Genomic DNA, 22,939 nt, shown 5'->3' with positions numbered 1-22,939 from the left:
ACAGTTTTTTGGTTAATGAAAAACGGTACGACAAGTGCGGCGGTCAGCTCAAAATGACCGTCGAAAAAGTGCAAGTTGAAGGGGAAATGTGCTCCAGTCGTGGAGCAACGAACCACCCGCATGTCACCTGGGGTCGAGGCTAAGCAGGCCCAGAATGAGTTGTAGGTCGACACACTCGCCAGTTTCCCAAAATCACTTTTTATACAAATTTCGTACAGCGCAGCCCAAAATATTTACATTTTTAGTTCCCCAGTTTTAAAGGTCCACAGAGAAAAAAGGGGCTCGGGCTTCTTGTACGAGACAACTGCTGGCAAAATATAAACCACAAAAAAATCACAAACGGACACAAAAACCAAGCAAAAACACATGCATATTCCCTCAGGAAAGTGGAAAAATAATCTTGTATCCAAATTTTACCATCAGACACAATGTGAGTGAGGGGAAATCGGACAGAGGAAGGCGGCATCTAACTGGGTTTCCTTGCCTTTTCTCCGCAGAACAAGGTCATCAAAATTTGATGCGCGAGCTAAGGAAGTTCTAGGACCCATACTCCAGCTTCGATCTGCAGGATTTTGCAGCATCGGGACATAAAAAGATCTAAGGAAGAGAGGCTACAAGGGAATGCCCTGTTTAAGCCGGAATAACCAGCTGAAACCAACCCCTAGGCTATCCCTTGTCATTTGGCAGCCGGAGAATAGATATGATGTGGACTAGACTTGGTCTGCGGAGCATTACAAGGTCGCAAAGGTATGTTTTCGTGTTTAGTATTCATAATTTCTTAATCGTTAAACAAAATGAACCAAATTCATCACATGCAAATTATTAACAGGTGTTAGGGTTCAATTTTATCATAAATTAAAGTTAGAACATGTGGAAGTGTTAATAATTTGTTAGTTGAAGCTCAGGATATAGACAAGAGATGGGTTTTAATATCCTAGAACTCAAAGAAATCTACTTCAAGAAACGAAAAATCCTTAAAAAACCTAAGAAATTTCAAGGAACTAAACAGAAAACCAAATCCATAACTTGAAATAATAAAACTAATCAATTATTTAGTGCTGAACAAATGAAAGTGCTATATATTTCGCTTAGCTTTAGTTTAAGTTTCGTTTAGTTAACAATTTGCTCGATAATAAGTACATATCGATGAGAGATTAAGGATAATAAGATAATGAATATGAATATGAATACGAGAGTTGAATCAAAAAAAGTAATAGCTGTCTTCTTGTCAACTTAATCTTCAATTTGAAAAGTCATGTGGGGAAAAAAGAAACTAAAGGACTTCTTACTTCATGTACAACTTTGAGATTAAATATAAGACGAATCCTTCTCAAACATCGTCCGCTCCGGGCGGCATTTTCTCGCAACGGGCCTGCGCCTCGTAGAGCTCCTCCAGCAGCTTGCGGAATATCTCCGGGCCAATGTTGTTGCTCACTCGCATCAAGACGAACCAATCGCCAAAGCTGCAGTTGTGCAAGGCCAGCTGCAGGTGCGACTTGGGCATGAAGCGAGCCCGGGCACGCATCAACTGGAAGCGCATGCCCCCATAGAAAATGGTGGCCAGGCGGTACAGGAACTTGAGGGCCACCAAGGCAGCCATCAGGATGAACCACACCCACAGGAAGGCAAAGATCTTCTCGTTCAGAATGTTGAGCGGCAGCAGGCACAGATTGTCGTAGATGCTATCGGAGCCGCTGTCGCCGACCTTGTGCACCTCGCACTTGGCACACTTGGGAAAGACGCGCATGGTGATGTCGTTCCACTCGTCCAAATCGCCGTCATACAAGGCCACCAGGGCATCCATGTAGCGGAACCAGAAGCCGCCGAAAAACACGTCCAACAGCATGATGTTGCCAATCTGTGTGTGGAGTACAAGGGGAGCTCTACTAATTCCTAATCTCCTAGTAAGCGAAAACGCTACTCACGCTGATCAGCACATTGAGGATCTCGCAGAACACATAGCTCACAAAGTAGCGAAAGTGCGTCTCCTTGTAGTCGCTGGTGAAATAGTTGACCAGCACGCGCAAGTGGGCCTTGCTCTTGTCCTTGGACACCACCGCCTGATGGAAGTCGGCGCACAAGTGCTTCAGCCGGCCGCCCTCCCAAATCTTCCAGAGAAAAGCCGGCAAATAGAAGATGAACGACTCCAGCAGCAGGACCAGCACCACCCACTGATAGTAGCGGATGTAGCGACGGTTTCCCGGTGCCACCGAGCGGCCTACCACATCTGAAATAAGCATTTTCTCAGTAATTTCACCTGGAAAGCTCCCTTTCCTGCACCAAACTTACCCGGGTGGCACTGAATCTCGCCATTTAGAGACGGCGCCTTCGTGATATTGGACTGGACGTAGGCCCCGTAGATCCAGCAGTAGGCCTGGAAGTAGTCCAAGTCCGTGTTCTTCATGCACTGGATGGGATCGCCGAAGTACTGCTTCGAGGAGAGCAGGAAGGTGCACGCCAGGAGCAGGGCCACGGTGCACTTCGAGTGCAGCGTGAAAATGGCATCGTAGATGTGCACCGACTTGAACTGCAGATACTTGGACAGCGGCTTGACGGCTGTGTACATTTTGGATGCGTTAATCTTCGTTGATTTCTGGCTAAAAACAATTAATTCTCGGAAGAGCGCCAATTCACGAAAAAATTCCAAAAGCACGCGGCAAACTAACGGTTTAGTAGATTTTAGTCTCTCGCTAATCGGTATTTTTCTGATCAAAATAAACAGCTAAAAAATCCTAATTCAATGGAAAATAGCTTATTTTTAGAAAATAATTTTATTTTTTAATTTTAAGTATAAAATATATATTTGTATATGTTTTAATAGAAAACCCTAAACAAACGGTTTCCAATTTAAGTGACAAATTGTTTGAAGCTTTTGTTAAAAAAATTAAAAAGATTTGTTAGTTATTCTTAACGCACTCTAAATTTAAATATCCTTTTTTTAAATGCTTAACTTTTTCTTATTTTTTTCGGGAAAATCGGCAATGAAAAACTATTTAATTTAATTTCAAAAAATCAACTTTAATTTTCTTTAAATTCTTGAATTTTTTAAATATTTTTTAGTTTCTGTTTATAATTAGTATTCATATTAATTAATATAAAGCAAGAGTACGTGTAAAGGTAAAATGTCAAAACAAAGTTTTACACGCTTACAGAACAACGGTGTCAAATTTTCTATGGGCATTTTACGTTTGGGATCGAATTCTCATTTTTGGGGTCGAATTCTCATGTAGAATGTCAAATGTAAGTAAAATTTCATTCCCCTTTCGCTATTGGCCAATTAAATTTAGAGCGAGACAACTATACTACAAAAATAGGAAGTGCAACTATCGACTTATCGATTATTAAGCAGAGTTCCCAACCATCAGTGCTGCCAACCTATTCTAAACAAAAGAAGCTATTTTTGACTGTCGTCTTTATCGATTTCCTATCGAAGTTCTCACACCTCTACAACACACCACGTTTTTGTTTTTTTTGTTTACCTGCCGTTTTGAACGAATTCACCTGGATTTTCTGCCTTTCTCGCCTGCAGCTTGCACGGAAAGCGCACGAGGATGAAGGAACAGCTGTCGGCCAAGCAGCACGAGCGGAACGAGAAGAAGAAGAAGAAGCTGGCGGCGCTGGCCAATATAATGGAGCTAAACGACCGCGACCGCCTGCACGAGGCCGAGATGGCCAAAAAACGTGACGCCGCGGATGCGACTAAGGACGAGGCCAACGCGCCGATGGAGCAGAGCAAGAACGACGACGACGACGGATTTGTCACAGTTTCCAGCAAGCGGAAGCACCGCAATCGCCATACAATCCGAAATAGTGTGGAAAAGGAGGCGGCGGCCCTCAAAAGTGGAGACCCTGAGGAGCCGACGGCCAAGCGAAGTCGCGAGGATATGGCGGCCGGTGGCGACAGCCTGCCGGCGGAGGAGATCTGTATCCTCAGCCAGGAGCAGTACAAAACACTGGCCGTGGAGCTGCGTCGTCGCAAGCGGCAGCTGGAGGACGTGCCGGGCCTGCGGCTGAGGGAGATGGGACAGCGCGCCTCCCTGGAGACGCCCCAGCATGCGCGCACGCCCATCTTCCTCACCGACATCCAGCACCTGCTGATGTCGGCGCTCATCGGCCAGAAGAGCCCCTGCCGGCCGGATCGGTGGTGCAGCGTCGAGAAGTGGCTCAGCCTGTCGCACAGCGTGGTGGTGATACTGGAGGGCCTGTCCCTGTACCACTACCTGTCCAACGAGAGCCAGTTCGAGGCCACCAATCGGATATTCAACACCAAGCTGGAGATGCTGTTGCCGCCGCAGGACGAGGGTCAGATCATCGACGAGATTGCAAAGGTAATTGACTTTTATAGTTCTATTTATAGAAAGATTCTAATCTAATCTCTAATCCTGTTTCTCCCCAAGATTCCCCTCACCAATATCCAAGCCAAGCAGCTGATCGACGAGCACGGCTCCCTAGAGTCGGCCGTGGAGCTGAACAAAGATCCCACGCTGTTCGTCAAGAACATCTTTCCCATCGAGGGCTCCAAGGTGAAGGACTCCCTCACAGACCTCCATCCGGATGACAAGTTTCCGCGCACCAAGCTCCTGCTCTCCGCCTTGCAGATGGTCGACGAGGGCTACCCGATCCCCCTCTCCGGGGAGCTGCACACTCGCTTCAGCACCTTCAGGTTCACCAAGAAAAAGTACGAACCGGTGACCAACCGCAGTCCCATGTTTGGCGTGGACTGCGAGATGTGCAGGACGGTGGTGGGCATCAACGAGCTGACCCGCATCTCCATCGTGGACGAACAGTACCAGACGGTGTACGAGACGCTGGTGATGCCCGACAACCGCATCTCCGACTACCTCACCCAGTACTCGGGCATCACGGAGGACATCATGAAGCAGGTGACGAAGCGGCTGAAGGAAGTGCAGAAAGAGGTGTCGGCGCTGCTGCCCCCGGACGCCATCCTGGTGGGCCAGTCGCTCAACTCGGATCTGAACGCCATGCGGATGATGCATCCGTATGTGATCGACACCAGCGTGTGCTTCAACATCTCCGGCGTGCGGCGGCGCAAGAGCAAGCTGAAGCACCTGGCCCAGACCTTTCTCAAGGAGACGATCCAGGACAACGATGAGGGCCATGACTCCATCGAGGATTCGCGGGCCACCTTGAAGCTCGTCAAGATGAAGCTGGCCAACAGCATAGAGTTCGGCGACGAGATCCTTACGCAACAGAAGCGCCTGCAGGAGCTGGCCAACGCCTGCAGTGGCGACACCATCAGCAATAACCTCTTCGCCCACGTCGCCAAGCGGGACAAGCGGACGGCCATCGTGACGGTGGGAGATCTGAAGCCGAGTCTCAAGGAGGTCATCCAGCGGGCGGACGAGGCCTCGCCCAAGGATCATAGCAAGGCGGTGCGTATTCACGAGGTGGCCACGCCCAAGGAGGCGGTGCGCAAGGTCAACGAGATAGCCCTGGAGAACGCCCTGACCATTGCCAATCTGCGCGTGCCCGAGCAGGACTTTGTAATGGAGAGCGCCGAACGGAATGCAGCCAAGCTGGACAGGATCATAGACCGGCTGTGGAACACGGTGGCCAACAACGGCCTCTTCCTCGTCCTTATGGGAGGCTCCGCGGAGTGCACCAAGGGCGTGGCCAAGATAGCCATCAAGCGGCTAAACGGATCGGAGCAGACCAGCGCCCCGATCGGAAGTTAGGAAGTTAGGAAGCCATGACTTGGACACATTATCCTCCTGTTGTTACATTTACCTCTCCGAGAGTCCGGCTGCGACCAGCCGAACCACGTCCGGTTTGTGGCCAGCCGGAGTCCCAAGGCGTAAACAAATTTGCCGTATCATCCCCCTAGACAAGACAACAATACCCAACCGTCACACACACTCGGAACCTGCGCTACACGCCCCGATGTATCTTGAAGAAAAAATTCAAAATGGAAAAAAGTCACTAAAAACCAATAAAAATTTTAGACTTACTTTTTTTTCAGAAAAAAAAAAAATGAAATACTATACTTTATTTTTTTAAGATGGGGGGTATTGTATTTATTTATTTCATAAGAAAAGGTTTTAATTTTGCAATTAAAAGGCAGGCTTAATGGCAGTGATGCTCATCTAGCTATATTTCTTTATTGGGACGAAATAGATAGATGAGCATCACTGATGCAAAGTCAGTTTCAGTGTGCCCAGGTGCATTTAAGCAACATTTTAGCCAAAAAATGTACAATATGGTCACATCTGGTTTGAGTCTTCGCTTACTCCAAGATCAATGGTTCGAAACTTGGACTTTTTATAACAGTTTATACCAGTTTTCAGTTGCTTGCTGCTGATTTCTGTTCGCCTGTTAGCCCAGTTTGGAAAACGTGCAATTTGCATGGAAATGTTCGGAAATTTGGATGGGCTGCTGTAGGGATGTTGTTGTAAAAAGGTTGCTGTTGCCATAAGCTGTTGTTGTCGGCAACAAATAGGTATAAATATAAAAGGTTTGAGTCTCCGCTAACTTGCGCCGGCTCCTAAATGGTTTGGAACTTGGACTTTTTATAACAGTTTATACCAGTTTTCAGTTGCTTGCTGCTGATTTCTGTTCGCCTGTTAGCCCAGTTTGGGAAACGGGCAATTTGCATGGAAATGTTCGGAAATTTGGATGGGCTGTCGTAGGGATGTTGTTGTAAAAAGGTTGTTGTTGCCATCAAGCTGTTGTTGTCGGCAACAAATAGGTATAAATGCATAAAATAAAATATATAAGTTTATACCAATTATTATTTTTGCCCAAAAGTTTTTATAACAGTTTATACCAGTTTTCAGTTGCTTGCTGCTGGTTTCTGTTCGCCTGTTACCTCAGTTTGGAAAGCGGCCAATTTGAATGAAAAGTTTTGCTCACTTCCATCAGTGATGCTCACTTCCATCAGTGATGCTCACTTCCATCAGTGATGCTCACTTCCATCAGTGATGCTCACTTCCATTAGTGATGCTCACTTCCATCAGTGATGCTCACTTCCATCAGTGATGCTCACTTCCATCAGTGATGCTCACTTCCATCAGTGATGCTCACTTCCATCAGTGATGCTCACTTCCATCAGTGATGCTCACTTCCATCAGTGATGCTCACTTCCATCAGTGATGCTCACTTCCATCAGTGATGCTCATCAGGCTATATTTCAATATTGGGGGCAATAAAGTCTTTCTTAATGGCAGTGATGCTCATGTGCATCAGTGATGCTCATCTAGCTATTTCTTTGCATTATTGGTAGAAAATTGCATGTCACTAGCTGTCAGTGATGCTCATCTAGCTATTTTGCATTATTGGGAGAAAATGGCATCTCACTAACTGCCAATGATGATCATCTAGCTACTTTGCATTAATGAGACAAAATGGTATCTCACTAACTGTCAGTGATGCTCATCTAGCTATTTTGCTATATAGCTCATAACTCGGCCAAAAACGCATGAAATTCAATTCGGAAAACTGTTCTGAGTTGCCCTTTCTAAGCTTAACAAAACTGCATACTCAGTTTTGCTAAAATACTTACCTATAATTTATAAAAAATATCAACAAAAAATGAGAAAAACCCTCATAACTCGGCCAAAAACGCATGAAATTGAATTCTGAAAGCTGGTCTGAGTTGCCCTTTCTAAGCTTAACAAAACTGCATACTCAGTTTTGCTAAAATACTTACATATAAAAATGTGAAAAACACAACTCGGCCAAAAATGCATGAAATTCAAAACCTAGTATGCAGTTTTGTTAAGCTTAGAAAAGGCAACTCAGAACAGCTTTCCAAATTGAATTTCATGCGTTTTTGGCCGAGTTATGAGGGTTTTTTATAAATTATAGGCATCTCACTAACTGCCAGTGATGCTCATCTAGCTATTTTGTCAAACTGTAAAAGTGGAGTTGCATTCATCCCCGCCCAAAAGTATGCCTTACTTTATATTTTAATCAAAGACTTAAAAATTTAGCGCAAAAGATGCCAAGAAAAATACGTGGACCTGCATTCATCCCCGCCCAAAAGTATACCTTACTTTATATTTTTATCAAAGACTTAAAAATTCAGCCCAAAAGATGCCGCAAAAATGACCAAATAATATTTAAAAATGCCTAAAAGTATCAATTTTTTTTTACTTTTTGATGTGAACCAGGAAAATAAAAGAATAATTATGAAAACGCCTTTTAAAGCGGGAATAAAACTAAGAAAATAATTAAAATACACTTATGAGGGTTTTTTATAAATTATAGCCATCTCACTAGATGCTCATTTCATTGTTCTTATATAGAAAAAATAAAATAAAACAAAATAATATTAAATAATGTATTTCATTGTTTTTATTTAGGTTCATTAATATAACATAAAATAAAGTATTTTGAAATTAAAATGTTGCTTGTTGTGTTCGTTGCTGTTGTTGTAAAAGTAGCCGGCAGACCTGACTGGCGGTGCTCTCTCCTTATCCCTGATTCCTGATCCCTGTTCCTCCATTCCCATCCCTTATCCACCATCCTTTTGGGTGTGTCGTTGGTCCTTTCCCTAGGTTCTTGTCCGGGGTGGGTGGTACTGATGACTAGGAGCGATGGCGATGGCAATGACGATGGAAAGTCTGTAATTGAAATGAGAAAAACAGAAATTTAAAAACTAAAAAAGGCATAACTCTGTCAAAAATGCCTTAATTTGCATTCGGAAAGCGGCGTTATCTTAGTTTTTATAAGGTTTACAAATCTGCATACTTAGTTAGAAATTGAAACTTTTATCAAATTTTGAGAATTTTATGATGTAACCCCTTATAAAATTTTGAAAAAATTGATCAACATTTTTTTTCTTCCGGACTTGGCCAGAAAGATGCGCCTGTTAATCCTGATCAAGAATATATATGCTTTATGGGGTCGGAAATGACTCCTTCAATGCGTTGCAAACTTCTGACTGAAATTATAATACCCTGCAAGGGTATAAAAATTTGTTAATTTCAATTCGAAAATTAATAATTAATAAATCTACATACTGAAGGGCCATAAAAAATATTAATAAATCTCTTAATAATATTTAAGTTCTCTAATACACATTTTTTAAAAGTATATTTACTAAACTATTAGTGTGATAGTTTAAACGTTAATTTTCTTCAATATCCAATAACCCGCCGTGTGAAAGCAATTAGAAATTTCTCTTCTTGTTTTCCCCCATAAAATTCCCCCGAAAAAAAACTCAAACAAAATTCCAATCGCTCAGCTAGTTGGGATTTGACCTAGTTTCCGGCAGTTCGCGTTGCCCGATATTTGTGGCCGCCTCTCGCTGCCCTGGCCCTGGCCAAGTGATGATAACAGCCATAAATTTCCTACCTCCCTCAATGCAGCGCTCCGTTGTGTAGGGCCCAAATCCGAATACGAATTCGAAACGGAATTGGGCCTCCCTAAATGGCCCACGCACTCTCGCTGCCATCGCTCTCGGGAATCGGGAGTCGGGAGTCTCCGGAAAGGGAAAGTCCGGACGAGGGCGCCCTCGTCGGATGTGTGTTATCACACGCTCGAAAATGTTGCGTCTGCCTGTGCGCTCATACGACCTGTAGGTCGTTCTCCGTCAACCACTGCGCATGTCGCGCGTAAAGGAAAAGCTGCTGAGAATTTTCCCCGTTTGGAGCGGAGTGAAAAGTTGCCAGACAGCTGGTGTTTTCCACTCAACACTCGGAGATATATTAGATATATTTCACACAATATTTGCTACCATTTTCGTAGCTTCAGTACAAAGTTTTCACGATTAAATTCTGAATAAAAGTACGAGGGAAAACTAGGAACAAGGAGAGGGTTATAAAGCTTAACTAGAGCCTGGCCATGGACCTGTACGGTGGCAACGCCAGCCCGGGAAATTTGGTATGTTTTCCTGCTGTCTCGTTTGTGTGTGTGTGTGTTTTTGTTGTTGGCTTTTCATTTGGCACTGTGTGCTCTCCGCTCGAAATATTTTGTTGTATATACGCTTTTCGGCTCTCGAGCGGAGACGTTGTCGTTTGGCTGCCTTCCCCAATTCCGTTTGGCAAGAGGCGCGCAAAACTCTCGGATCGGATCTCACGCGATAGCCATATATCCCAGTCTGTCTTGTCTATATATCTCAATGCGGAGGAGAGCCTAGAGCGCAAATTTTTGGCATAAACAAATTCAAGTTAAACAAACAGAAAAACGAAAATCTTGCAGTTCATTTAAATATTTAAGGAAAAAACGTTTTTGAAGTTTGGTAATTCCAGAAATTAATGCCATAATCTAGGGTAAGTCAGCAACGTGTGTGTAGTGTGTGTGTGTAATTAATCAAAGAAATTCTGTATACAAACAGAGGCGAGAAATTGGCCAACATAAATTGTGTATCCATGAAATATACACACAGACAGGGCCGAAAGCCTGTTCAAAGGAAAGTTTTTCCGAGTGTTTCTCAGTGTGCGGGTGCAATTACGAGAGTGTATATATGTGTGTGTATGTGTCTGTGTGTGTGGGAAACTCGTTCACTGTGTCAGTGTTCCATTGTATCATCATCAGCTGGGCATCCATCGCGCATACGCCGCATTGTCAATTGTTACAAGCGAGCGCCCACAACCAGGTCCATTCCCTTAGCAGCTTCGCCCTTGGCACCAACTGGTTGCCCCGATCCCGAGCCCCGACCCCGATCTTAATCCCCTCTAGCTGTCCCAGCGTCGCGCTCTTGATATTGGCTATTGGCCTATGCCTATGACCCATCCCCAAAAACTTTTTCTTTCCTTTGTCTGCAATTGCAAATTTGCTTGCCTTTCTCTCTGTTTGCCCTTCGCTGGTGCCGCTGCTGCTGCTGCTGCTGCTGCTGCTCCAGTTTCATTCAGTCTCCCCCCCCAGCTCACTCCCCTGGTTGTTTTCCCCGCCGAACATAGAACATGTTGCGTAGGGTTTTCCCTTTTTCCCACCACTTTTCCTACATGCCAAGGAGGGTGAGTTTTTCGCCTTTTTCGTTACGTTTTCGTGTTTTGTTTGCCTTTCGGGTGGCGACGACGCTTTTGTTAGCTTCAAGTTGTGCTGCTGCTGCCAAAATGGGAAAACCGAGTTGGAAATTAAATTTGTCGCCTTTTGTTTGAGGGAAGCCTATAGCAGGATTTTGTAGAATTTTTTTAAGGGACTTCCAGCGTTCTTTGCAAAGATTCCCAAAGATGTTCTCTCCACATTTATTGAATCCTCTTATCAGAGATTAATCTTAAATTGCTTAAAATATTCTAAATTTAGTACTTAATATATGTATCTTATGAATGAATATGCGCCAGTCACTCAATTCTCGCTAATTCTAGACTAAAGCTGGAAATTAGCCAAGTTATTTTCGACCATGAACCCTATCTAAGACAAAGTAATATATTATATGTTGTTTTCCTCTCAGATTTGTTGTATAAATAAATAAAATAAATAAATATTTGTTTTTGATAACCATTTGTAGCTCCCTGTGTAGGTAATTGTTTTGACGCTTCACATGATCCAACGTCACTCAGATTCCCTTGCACTTACTTCCCTGTCTGTTGTTACACTTGGCCGCTGGCCAAGAGCCACCGACAATTTTGTCAGATTTTACAGTCCCTGGATCTTCGCAGGGGATGGATGAGTAATGCAGTTTTCCCGGGGCCAAGTCGAAATAACAAATTCCATTCCTTGTTGTTGTTTTCGTCTCACGGCAGCGACCAGCAATCAAACCAAATGATGTCATTCTCCTCGACTGTCCTGGCTGGTACTTGGGGTGTCTATAACACACACACCGTTGATATGGTTGATATATGTTTACACCCACATGCTAGGTGCTGGAAGGTGGGGGGGTGTGGGGAACCTAGGGAAGGATGACTCAGTGGGAGTCATGGCTTGGAGGTGCCACAATGCCGCCGGGCTGTGCCAAATTGAATTACGCATCCGAACCATTGCAGTTAGGGGGCTTCTGGTCGGGAGTTCAGGCTCCACAAATCGCATTTGTTACAGTCTGAAAATTGCTCATAATTAACCAAGGGAAATATTGAGATAATTTATTTGTAGTTACTTATTTTATGAGAAGAGAGGGAAATATGGGTACAATTTATTTGTTAAGTTTTTTGAGAATATGTTAAAATTTGCATTTAAAATGTATATTTTTTAGTGAAGGAGTCGTTTCCGACCCTATAAATCATATATATTCTTGATCAGCATCAAAAGCAGAATCGTTTAAGCCATGTCCCAAAGAAAAAAATTTTGAAGCCATTTTTTCAAAATTTGATAAGGGGTTACATCATTAAAATTTTAAAAAATTGGCCAAAATGTTAATTTTTTAAAATTGTAAATTTAGTATGCAGATTTATTAACCTAGTAAAAACTAACTTAGAACAGCTTTCCGAATTGAAATTAAGGCATTTTTGGCTTAGTTATGATATTTTTAGGCTTTAATTTTCCCAAAAATTATTATATAAAATTATAGATAAATATTTAAATTTTAATACCAGTTTGAAATAGTCATCTCCGATTCTATAAATCATATATATTCTTGATTAGCATACAACAGTTGAATAAAATATTCTTTATATGCTCTAAAAACTTAATAATTCATTGATTTATAATAAAGAATGCCATGCGCTAGAGGTAGGCCTTAAAACCAAATAATACCCCCTTCTATTAGCCTTCCCTAAACTACATTTTAGTGCATATTCCCCCGTCTTTCTTAGTGTTTCATAATCTGGTACTTGCACTCCATATAGTAGCTCCCCAGTGCTTGTGGTCTAATTTTAATAAACCACCTCATTAGAAGCCTATAAATATAGAGGAGCCATTGCTCGGGCTGTGAACTTTTGGCTGCTGCGCCTTTGGAATGTGGCAAGTGTTTTATTTTTGAACCTACAAAAAATGCCGCAATAGCAATTGCAGGTGGAGAGTTGCCTTCGGATCAGGAAGCGTATAGAAAATAAGAAGAGTTTTTTTTGGGAACTTGTTTGTTTGCAGTCTCGTTTCGTATTTATTTGCTTTGAACTACGCATATTCAGCGTCGAACAACAATGTGAGTAATTATGCTAAATCCAACTAATTAAACACTTTTACCGCCTCCCATTGGGCAAATATCGATTCTGCTCCACTTTGTTTTTGTGCTGAGGCTGCTAATTAAATTTTCCTCGATGAATGCAAATATTTGATTCGCCGCTGCGATCGTAAACGGGTTCCAGCGATTATCTCCGCACAACACACATGTGATCATGTTGGGGGGAAAATGTGGAAAGGCGGCTACAGTGGGGCCTCCTGTCCGGGCTGGCCCAGTGTCAAGGTCGTTCGCGGAGTTCCAGTGCTAACTGTTAACAGTTTTTGCTGTTGTTCTGTTGTCTCCAGTTTCTGGTCTCATCGCTGATCTCGGTCTGGCTTCCGCTTTACATGTGTCAACTGGCGGCGGACTCATTAGCAGTCAACGCTGCTGTTCCAGTAGCAGCAGAAAACATCATCACAACATGATAAAGCGGCCTATGCCGCGAGGGGAGGTTGAGGAGTAACAACAAAGAACATTAAGATGGAAAATAATAATAATTCTCTAATTTTGGTGGGGTTTTCTTTGTGACTTTCACATCAGTAAATTAATTATAAATAAAAATCTACTCTAATTTCCTTGTCTTATTTGAATAATTACCATCTTTCCTAGTCTCTACATTTATTGACAACCCTCGCTAGCTGCACAGCTATTTATTGACACTTGTAAAGTTCACAAATCAGCTTTAAGCAGGCAGTTAAAAGTTCGATAAAAATATTTTTAGACATTTAAAACCTGCTTATCTAATCTAGATACGAGTGCGTTGTGTATTCCATACTCAAACAACTTCTGTGTCAGCCCTCGCTGGGCTGCATAAGTACTTGTGCACACAACAAACTAAGAGCCACACACTCAAACAACCGAGCAGTCGAGCCGCAGCAGCTTTGCAGCTTTGTCCTGGCCTTGGCCGCTGATAATAACTGCTGTATTCTCTTGAGCCCTTGTAGTACGGCTCATTGTTGCTATTATTACACACAAACTACACACACAGCACACACACACTACACACACTCTCCCTGTTCTCATTCGAATTTCATACTTTTTATTCAGCTCGCTCTTTCAAATATTTGCATTGCTTATCAATAAGTCGAATTTCGTGGGCACACAAAGCGCCTGTGACAATTACAGTTGTCAAATATAACGCCACACCCACTCAAAAACAGCCAAACACCCACTCACACCCACCCACACAAACAAACACTCCCCCACCTATGTACCTCCCAAAAGAAGAAAAAAGCAGCGTTAATTGCTTCATCCAACAGCAAAATCTTCCTCCAAGCGAAGATGATGCTCCCTTTAACTCTGTCACTCTCCTCTTTTCGGCACACAAATTGATTTATTTGTCCACCGAATTGAGTTGATAATTCGAGTTTAAATTTTAGGAGGGAGGATTGGAGAGGGAGTCTAGAGTTCATTTCCGTTCGGCCTGCATTTCTTTGGGTAGCTTTTTTCCTTTATATCAAGTTTTTGCAACTTTAAAGTAGATGGAAATGCGGGCAAGCTAAACTTTTAGGGTTATTTTCATAAATCTAAATTGTTTACTATGTCTAAAAATATTCTTATTATTAAAGGAATTTATTAAAAAATATTTAAACAAAGTAAATTCAACTTCAGGCTCATAAGTAACCTGCATAGTTTGATTTCTATTTAAATATATTACTTTTAAATCAATATTGTTGATATATGTAGCTTTTTAAATTCTTTATAAATGTATGAACTCATTGCTAATAAGTATAAAATTTGCTTTTAAAGTTTAATAATTATTAATTAATTATTTGTAAAAATTATACATAGTGTATTTTTTAACTTCTATTAGTTTGAACTTATAAATTAATGAGTAAGTCACATATGAATAACAATAAATTATTTATACTTAAATTGAATACGTAAGGAAATAAATAAAACAAATAATTTATTACCTATCTTCTTTCAGCTCTTTAAATCTTTTAAAAATCCCAATGAACTCATTAAGAATTTAAATCAATCTTAATTTCATTGAAAAATGAGAAATTAAAAAATAAACATGCAAATTATAGGAAAAATATTATAAAATGTTTAAAAAAAGTGTATATTATACATTATAATATTAGGCCTGTTCCATAGTGATATTTTTTAATAGGAAATATAATGAAAAGATTATTTCCTAATAAATATTTAAAATATTTACCTACATATTTTAAAAAACACTTTAAAAAAATCTTTTCTTCTATGAGATTATTATTTTAATTTTCCTTGACCCGTCTTGGAGCATTTTCCACTGCATTTTCTGGGCGATCGTGACGCATTCAAGACGAACAACCCCAAGCGTCGCTGCCTGCGCTTCTGCCTCAGTCTCAGTCGCTGCCGCAGTCAGCGTCGCTGTAGGCAGAATAAAACTGAAAAACAGAAAAACAGTCGATATTTCAAACTCGTGGAGTGCGGTTCGAAATTGTGCTAAAACTATAGAAACCACAGCCAATTAGTGTGATTTACAAGCATAAGAAATAATAACAAAAATATTACAGAAATTCCCCCGGCGAATATAAATCAAAAATCAAAGCAAAGATTCCTTTGGTGACACTGCCAACCCAGAAAATAATACCCACTTAATCGCCTTTGATTGATTGGGGGAACGCAGGCCATGGGCCGATAAGCAGGAGCCACAAATAAAGTGTAAGAAGTGCATGGAAGTCAATGATATAATTTGATAATTTAACAATTTGCGATAGGGAAACGTGAGACCGCTGTAAAGTTCAAGAACAAGGTCTGCTTAATGAGATACCCATGGAAATATACCCCACCTACGCCCTCCACAATATTATATAGAGCGCGATAAACAAAAGGAAATCGGCTCATGACTCTCCCCCGTCAGAGTCTGACTTCCAAGTGCTAATTCGAAGCCTGTGCTGTACATAAAACCCATCATCTTCCCATTGTGGTTGCTGTGCAGATAACGCCTCAGCCCCATGTCGATCGTTGAAACAGCCATAAATTTATTTGCATACGATAATTTATTTATTGCACTATCACAGACTATCACTCTCCATTCGCCTGCTCTGCGGTTCGCTGGGTAAATATTTAAATATATATTGCGGTCTCGCAGGAGGAGTCGTCAACACTTCAAGCTCCATTCTGTCTTCTTCCTTACAACTGTTCAAATAATTGCCGTACAATTTATTTTTTTATTTATTAATATTTTTTTCTTATTTTCTGCCCTGCTGTGGCACCGCCGCGAATTTGTTCGCAATCTTTCTGTGCCACAATTAATTTTGTTTGCATTGTACTTAAGGCAATAACAAGAGCAGGAACTATAAATCAAACAAAGGTCTTGGTTCAGAGAGTTTTCCTCGGAAATTCTCTAGAAATAAGTGTTTGTTTAGTAGGGAAAAAGAAGTTGTTTGATAATCATAAGAGATATGGTTGGGAGTAGGCTAAGCTACAGTCCTTTACAGTGTCATAACATATAGATATCCTAAATATTTTATATATAATTTAGTATTTATTATTTAAATCCTTTATTAGTTTATCCCCTTTTTATATTTTTCTCTTTTTAAAATCAATATCATTCTTATCTTTCTCTCAGAGTTATTAATCACTTTGTTGTAAGGGAAAACTTTTTACCCTCTGATGATGACAACCGTCTTATCTATTATTGGTCATAATTATGGCATATCAAAGTGATAATCTTATCATAAGCACACCCCTAACTGCTTCCTACTTTCATGAATCCCGTGATCGAATGTAGGAAAGCTGTCAAGTCTCGTGACTATGACTGTCTCCCCATAATAGAAGTTCATCAAAACAAAATTATAATAGAACAAAACATATGTGTAAATATTTTATTTGCTATTTAAACTTGGTAGACTAATTCTGCAAATAAAAATAAAATATTTGCTATATAAACTCGGTAGACTAATTCTGCAAATACTCTTTCAAGGTCTCAGAGTCTTTGAATAAAACTTAAACACTCAATTTTAAAGCTTAAAAATATCTATTTAATATTCATACTTAAATACCTATTTAATATTCACAATTTATGACATCAATCAATTGCCTATTATGACTTAACTAAATTAAAATAAATTAAACTTATTTACGTTGACGATAAAGAACACACAGACTTGTCAACTGTGATGAAGTAGCGCTTATGTGACTTATGAGCTGTCTCCAGGTAAAATTTATTTATTCCAGAGGCAGAGGTGGCTTTCCTAAGGCGGGACTTTTGCTATCATTGGCTGATACTAAATATATATATTTTTTTTAGACTGTGTCCAAAAATTCGGTTGTCGGAAAAGGCTACTAGTAGCAGTGCAACCGATTTCGATACGGGACATGATTTATAGCCAAACGATGATGGATTGCAGGCTGTAGTTGGTGGCAATCAACCGATTGGGACATTTGTATGCTAACTGACCCCATACGAGCCCCTGACCGGGCCAATTAGTTGGCATTTGGCGATAGCAGAGTACCGGCTAATTTATTGTCGAGCTCGGAAAATCACCGATTAAGGCCTGTTTAGCACACACTAAACGATTTATGTTCTGAAGTGTGCCCATTGACTGATAAGCGGCAATGAATCGATCATTAGGGCGGGGAAAGTACTTACAACGTCTATTAATATGGCACATATATAGATTTCCGAGGGTGGCGAAATCGGCCTTTGGCAATGACTAACTCTGGTAACTGCCGAGGGTCGTAAATAAATATCCATTCAACATTGGAGATAAAAAATGTATTTCCCTCGGGAAACCTCGGAAGGTGTTGGGCATAGTATAATTCTACTATGGTGTTGGGTATAAAATGAACAAACCTATTCGTCAAGCTCTTCAATCTGTTATTCAGTGTTCAATGGAGCGTTTGAAGACTTTTAGTTTAGTTAAAGAAGTTCTCAGTAAGGAGAAAATTAAAATCTAAACGATTTAGTTTAAAAATTGGAAAGAAAAGACTCTTAAATTAGAGGTAATAATAATGTACTTTTAAGAAAAGAAAATTAGGTCATTAAGGCGGTTTTTAATTCTAATTCGTAATTTCTAAATATTTTAAAATTATTTACAAACAAAAAACACTAATTAAACCTCTCAAAAACGCTCTCATTTCCTTGCAGTTCCCCAGCAAAATCACTGCCTTCCAGGATAGCAACAGCCCAGAGCCACGGCCCGGCAACAAGTATCGCCAGCGACGCCTTGATACCCATTTGGAGGAACAGCTGACCAAGGAGAAGCGCGTCACCAAGTTCCCCCTGGTGGGCGCTCTTGTCCACAAGGCTTTAAGGCGTCGGGAGAGAGAGAAGGATTCGCCACCGGATCCCCTGCCAGAGTTACCCAGCTCCAGCTACTGCAACAACAACAACGAGGAGGGAGAGCTGGACAGGATGGTGTTGCCATTTGGACTCGGGCCTGATGGCCACCATGTGGATGCCATACAGAGTGCACCGGCGCCCAGTGCTCCGCCGGCACACATGATGCCGCCACCATATTCCCGCGGCCAGACCACCATCTACACTGGGGTGCCCATCATTGTGAATCCCTACATTGACTTCATTGTGGTCAATGGAGACGATCGGTATATGATCCGCTGCGAGAGGAAGTCAGTGCTGGAGAGGAGCGTGGAGCTGGCCAAGCTGATACATGCGGGTCCGAACAGCGGCCGGAAGAGCGACAACCACTTTCAGATCCTCAATGTGGACAAGAACGACTTTGAGCTGATTGTCCGCTACATGGAGAAGCACTTTATTCCCTATCGCGACCACAAGCACCTCCTCAAGATCCTCGAGCTCTCCGATCGCTTCAATGTGCCCGATCTGGTGAGTGTCCTTATGTCTTAACCCTTCTCCCGTATCTTATTAACTTCATTCCTTTTCCCAACTTATCTTCCAGATAATCTACTGCATTCGCGAACTTGATCTCAGAATTTCCAGTGCCACCGCTTTGGATATCTTCAAGGCTCTGTGGTTCTACCAGGGCATTGCCCTGACCAATCAGCACCAGACGGTGATCACCACACAGGAGACGGGCCAGCAGTTGGCCCGCAAGCAGGCCTCCAAGGCAAAGGCAGCGGCCAAGGCCAAGGCAGCCCAGGCGGCTGCCTCCGAGAATGCTGCCGATGCTGGCGATGGCGCCCAGGTTAACCTCATCCCGAATCCCAATCCCTTTACCACCGAAGACTATGGCGTGGCCCTGCTGCACAACACACTCCAGCTCATTGATATGCACGCCGAGCTGCATCTCTCCATGCCCGAGATGAGTGAGCTGCGCTTCGAGGAGCTGGAGACACTGGTCAAGCGGGATACTCTGCAACTCCGCTCGGAGGTCACGCTCTTCGAGTGCCTGGCAACGTGGAGCTTGGCCGAGTGCAGCCGGAAGAACATTGATGCCACGCCGGAGAACCGACGCACGGTTCTGGGTCCACTCTGCCTCACGCCAAGGTATCTAAGGATGACCGCCGAGGAGTTCCGCAGCTGCTGCTCTCGCATCGAGCTGCTGCCGCCCACTGAGATCAAGCTCATCAGCGATGCCCTCGAGGGTGAGTCATTAATTTAAATTATCCTAGTAAATGTTAGCTGGAACTTCTCAGCAGGATGTAATTTGTGAAACCAGGAGAGTGGCTTGGAATCACTTGAAAAACTACAGGGTAGCAGGGAACTCCAGGGGATTCTTTATTGTTTGATACTATAAACTTTGAGGAGTTTAAGATGGCCTTTTTAAGAATCTTTCTTTAAGTTTTTAAATATTTGAAGGTGAATTCAGGAGACCCACTGGTCGTATACGCAATCAAAAGTTCAAGGGGTTTAAACTTCTTTCAAATATATATTTATTTATATTTAAAATCATTTATTGAATCATTTAAAGTGTCGTAATTATTAAATTAAATACATTTACTAAATGAGTTATATATATTTTCAATTTTTTAAGTGAAGTAGCTGTTCTTTCTCAAGTTGTTTTAATTTGTAGTGCCCATTAAGCTTTTAAGATATGGTGCCTGTAAACGATAAGCGCAATAATATAGCTTTGATTGTACTTGTAACCAGTTAATAATATATAATATAGGCTTATCAGAAATAGTTATTGCAGTGTAGAGTCTTTCTATACTTTACAGGGTATTCGAATTTTAGTCGGAAGATTGTAACTCAGTGAAGAAATCATTTCCGACCCTATAAATCATATATATTCTTGATCAGCATCAAAAGCTGAATTGATCTGACCATAAACTACAACAACAAAAAATTTGAAAAATTTAAATATTTTTTTAAAATTTGATAAGGGGTTACATCATTAAAATTGTCAAAAATTGACCAATTAATAATAAATTAAGTGTGCAGATTTGTTAAGCTTCTAAAAAGTAACTAAGAACAACTTTCCGAATTGAAATTAATGCCTTTTGGTCCAAGCTATGATAGTTTGAAGTTGAACTTTAACCAAAAAAATCACTTTAAATTGTTTTTAAATATTATTTCAGTTCCATTTAATATCCTGAATAGTATGCTTATTATATTTTAATAATAATACCATTTCCCCTATCAATTTCAGGCAAAAAGCTTAAGAACCTCACCGATCAGCAGACGGAGCTGCTGGAGAAATTCCGCCAGCCAAGGGCCGAGTACGCCCGTATGCCCGTGCACCTGAGCGACCGGAGCAGCCCGAAGAACTATCCCAAGAAGATGCGGCTGGCCCACGAGGGACGACCCACGGAGGAGGGCTGCTGGGAGAAGGTGGGCATGAATTGCCTGCGCATCTTCGTCTGCATATTCGACTGATCCGAGCAGTCCGACGAGGAGGAGGAGGACGACGACGACGATGACGACGACGAGGACGAGGAAGATGAGGAAGAGGACGAGGAGGATGAGGAGCAAAACGAGAACGGAGTCAGAGTTGGGGATCCCACATAGACTTGTTGCATTAAACGAATATTAGCGCTTATGAATTACTTATACCTAGAGTTAATGATTACGTTAGTCTTATGGGGACATGTGCTGGCCAAACTGTGGCAGTGATTTTATAGCAGCCGTTTCTAACAGTACTATATATATAGTGTTATTTATATATCGGATATATACGGATTGGGTTTTGTATTTACTCGCTAGTCAAATGGAAACAATGGAAATACCAAAACTTTTATACAACTTTATGCAACGTTTTGTAGCTGGACTCAAAATACAAAATAAAACTACAAATATAGATAACAAAATAAAAACGGAAAAACCTACAAAAAAAACTAATTACAAACTTAGGAAATTACAGCATACTGCTAGGGATATCTCACACTCACCAGACACACAACAACACACTCAAAGTACATCAAGTTAATCAACACACAAGAAGTATAGTGCAAATCGTATTTGGGCCCGGCCATAGCTAACATCATTACTATTATTAATTGATTATTATTAATTATGAATTGACTATGAATTAATAATTGTTTACTTTTAACTGTTGTGCAATTGTCGGAAATGGAATTTATACACACATATATATATATAGAGATATATAGAGCAAGTGCGTTGAAATCAGAACTATATGTTGCCGTTACTCGGTTCTTGGCTTTAACTCCTGCATATAACGAAGTGCTATATATCGCCATAAATCGCATAAATAACAATAACAATCAGATTAGCATTAATCATAGCGAATGTACGTATTTAAGCACACACCACAGCAAAACCACACACAAATTGTTAACAGATTTATGCATTTTATTAGTTAATGTCTAGGACAAGGTCTGTCTTAGTTGCCATAGATTTTCCAGCTGCAAGGAAAACTCAAGTGCGGAATATCAATGAGTATGAAGAGAGCATCAAAACACAAGAGAAAACATTCAAACAAAAAACGTAGTTAAACAATTAATAAAGATGTACACATTTTTTTAAAAATAAGAAAATATGGTTTTTATATATTAAAGAGGAAGTTTGGAAGGTAAGATGTATTTTTGATATTTTTAACGATTTCAAATAAATCTAAGAATGACAAATATTAAAAATTTATGAAAAATACTATCTCAGAAAGGTGGAATATTTTTTAAAATATAATTTCCCTACAATTTCAACTACGCAAAGGTACAAAAATGCTGTAGAATTTAGTTATTTTTCATAAGTTTTCTTAATATTTAATCTTGTCAAATTAGACAACATTGTTTAGAAAAATGCAAAACATAGAATTTATATTTTTTAAATATATTTAAACAACTTTGGGAATATGAAATTTCTATATCTTTGCAGTTTTCTATAGGATCGTGACATCGAATCATAAATCGTTCATAACTAAGGCAAAAAAGCATCAAATTCAATTCGGAAAGCTTTTCTATGCTTGTTTTTTCTAGGTTAACAAATCTGTATAAATTTTAAGAAATCAAAATTTTGGCCGATTTTTGAGAATTTTAATGATGTAACCCCCTTATCAAATTTTGAAAAAAATTATGAAATTTTTTTTTCTTGCCTACATGGTCAGAAAGATTCCTCTGTTGATGCTGATCAAGAATATATAGGGTTTATGGGGTGGGAAATGACTCCTTTACTAACTAAAATTAAAAAAACCCTTCAAGAAGACAGAAAATATTTTAATATTATAAATGGATATTTGTACCTTTTTTAATATGGTAATTAAAATTTTTTAGATTATAACTAAGCCATTGCATTGGCTTTTTGACTTTTGATCCTTTGCTAGTATATAAAAATAATTAAACACTTTCCTAAATAGAAAACATATTAAACGAGCTCCAACTAGTAACGAAAGCCACCTCAAAAAGTTCCATAAATTTTTCTGTAATCTTTAGCCTGGTTTCTCACCCTGGCTAAGCTTTTTGTTATCGTAACTTGGCCAAGTGTGAGGAGTAGGGGAAACAGTTTCTAAACTTGCCAAGTGTTGAATATTTTTTGAGAGATTCCCAGTAACATGTTTTCTCAAAGAAAAACAAATCTATTACAGGACTTGGTATAAAAAGCAACCTTTCCCGAAGGGTTCTTTGTTATTA

At 40.7% G+C, this 22,939-nt stretch overlaps 3 protein-coding genes across 3 annotated transcripts; 2 read left to right on the top strand and 1 right to left on the bottom strand.

Moving 5' to 3' along the window:
• The first annotated feature begins 156 nt into the window (after positions 1–156).
• Positions 157–5,999, top strand: Rexo5 (RNA exonuclease 5). Its single transcript, XM_017173345.3, has 4 exons — positions 157–430; positions 498–747; positions 3,530–4,328; positions 4,398–5,999. Exons 2-4 carry the CDS (start codon positions 701–703, stop codon positions 5,694–5,696), a joined length of 2,145 nt encoding a protein of 714 aa, XP_017028834.1. The 5' UTR covers positions 157–430; positions 498–700; the 3' UTR covers positions 5,697–5,999.
• zpg (zero population growth) lies at positions 1,055–2,674 on the bottom strand. Its single transcript, XM_017173346.3, has 3 exons — positions 2,290–2,674; positions 1,926–2,227; positions 1,055–1,858 (listed from the first exon to the last, which is right to left on the bottom strand). The coding sequence occupies exons 1-3, from the start codon at positions 2,564–2,566 to the stop codon at positions 1,331–1,333; spliced, it is 1,107 nt and encodes a 368-aa protein (XP_017028835.1). The 5' UTR covers positions 2,567–2,674; the 3' UTR covers positions 1,055–1,330.
• Positions 6,000–9,636: 3,637 nt separating the features above from the next.
• On the top strand, positions 9,637–21,257 carry axed (BTB/POZ domain-containing protein axundead). Its single transcript, XM_017173365.3, has 4 exons — positions 9,637–9,843; positions 18,081–18,779; positions 18,853–19,498; positions 20,503–21,257. The coding sequence occupies exons 1-4, from the start codon at positions 9,805–9,807 to the stop codon at positions 20,727–20,729; spliced, it is 1,611 nt and encodes a 536-aa protein (XP_017028854.1). The 5' UTR covers positions 9,637–9,804; the 3' UTR covers positions 20,730–21,257.
• The last annotated feature ends 1,682 nt before the right edge of the window (positions 21,258–22,939 follow it).

Source organism: Drosophila kikkawai, chromosome 3L, assembly GCF_030179895.1.
Source record: "Drosophila kikkawai strain 14028-0561.14 chromosome 3L, DkikHiC1v2, whole genome shotgun sequence".
Taxonomy (NCBI): Eukaryota; Metazoa; Arthropoda; class Insecta; order Diptera; family Drosophilidae; genus Drosophila; species Drosophila kikkawai.
Note: the sequence above shows the minus strand (reverse complement) of the source record. Positions and strands in the feature narration are given on the sequence as shown.

Coding starts and splice junctions, on each gene's coding strand:
- axed (XM_017173365.3), top strand. CDS start 9,805: ATGGACCTGTACGGTGGCAACGCCAGCCCGGGAAATTTG. Junction 9,844..18,080: donor ACGCCAGCCCGGGAAATTTG/GTATGTTTTCCT, acceptor ATTTCCTTGCAG/TTCCCCAGCAAAATCACTGC. Junction 19,499..20,502: donor CATCAGCGATGCCCTCGAGG/GTGAGTCATTAA, acceptor TATCAATTTCAG/GCAAAAAGCTTAAGAACCTC.
- zpg (XM_017173346.3), bottom strand. CDS start 2,566: ATGTACACAGCCGTCAAGCCGCTGTCCAAGTATCTGCAGTTCAAGTCG. Junction 2,228..2,289: donor CGAGATTCAGTGCCACCCGG/GTAAGTTTGGTG, acceptor TGCTTATTTCAG/ATGTGGTAGGCCGCTCGGTG. Junction 1,859..1,925: donor TCCTCAATGTGCTGATCAGC/GTGAGTAGCGTT, acceptor CTCCACACACAG/ATTGGCAACATCATGCTGTT.
- Rexo5 (XM_017173345.3), top strand. CDS start 701: ATGATGTGGACTAGACTTGGTCTGCGGAGCATTACAAGGTCGCAAAG. Junction 748..3,529: donor AGCATTACAAGGTCGCAAAG/GTATGTTTTCGT, acceptor TCTCGCCTGCAG/CTTGCACGGAAAGCGCACGA. Junction 4,329..4,397: donor TCATCGACGAGATTGCAAAG/GTAATTGACTTT, acceptor TTTCTCCCCAAG/ATTCCCCTCACCAATATCCA.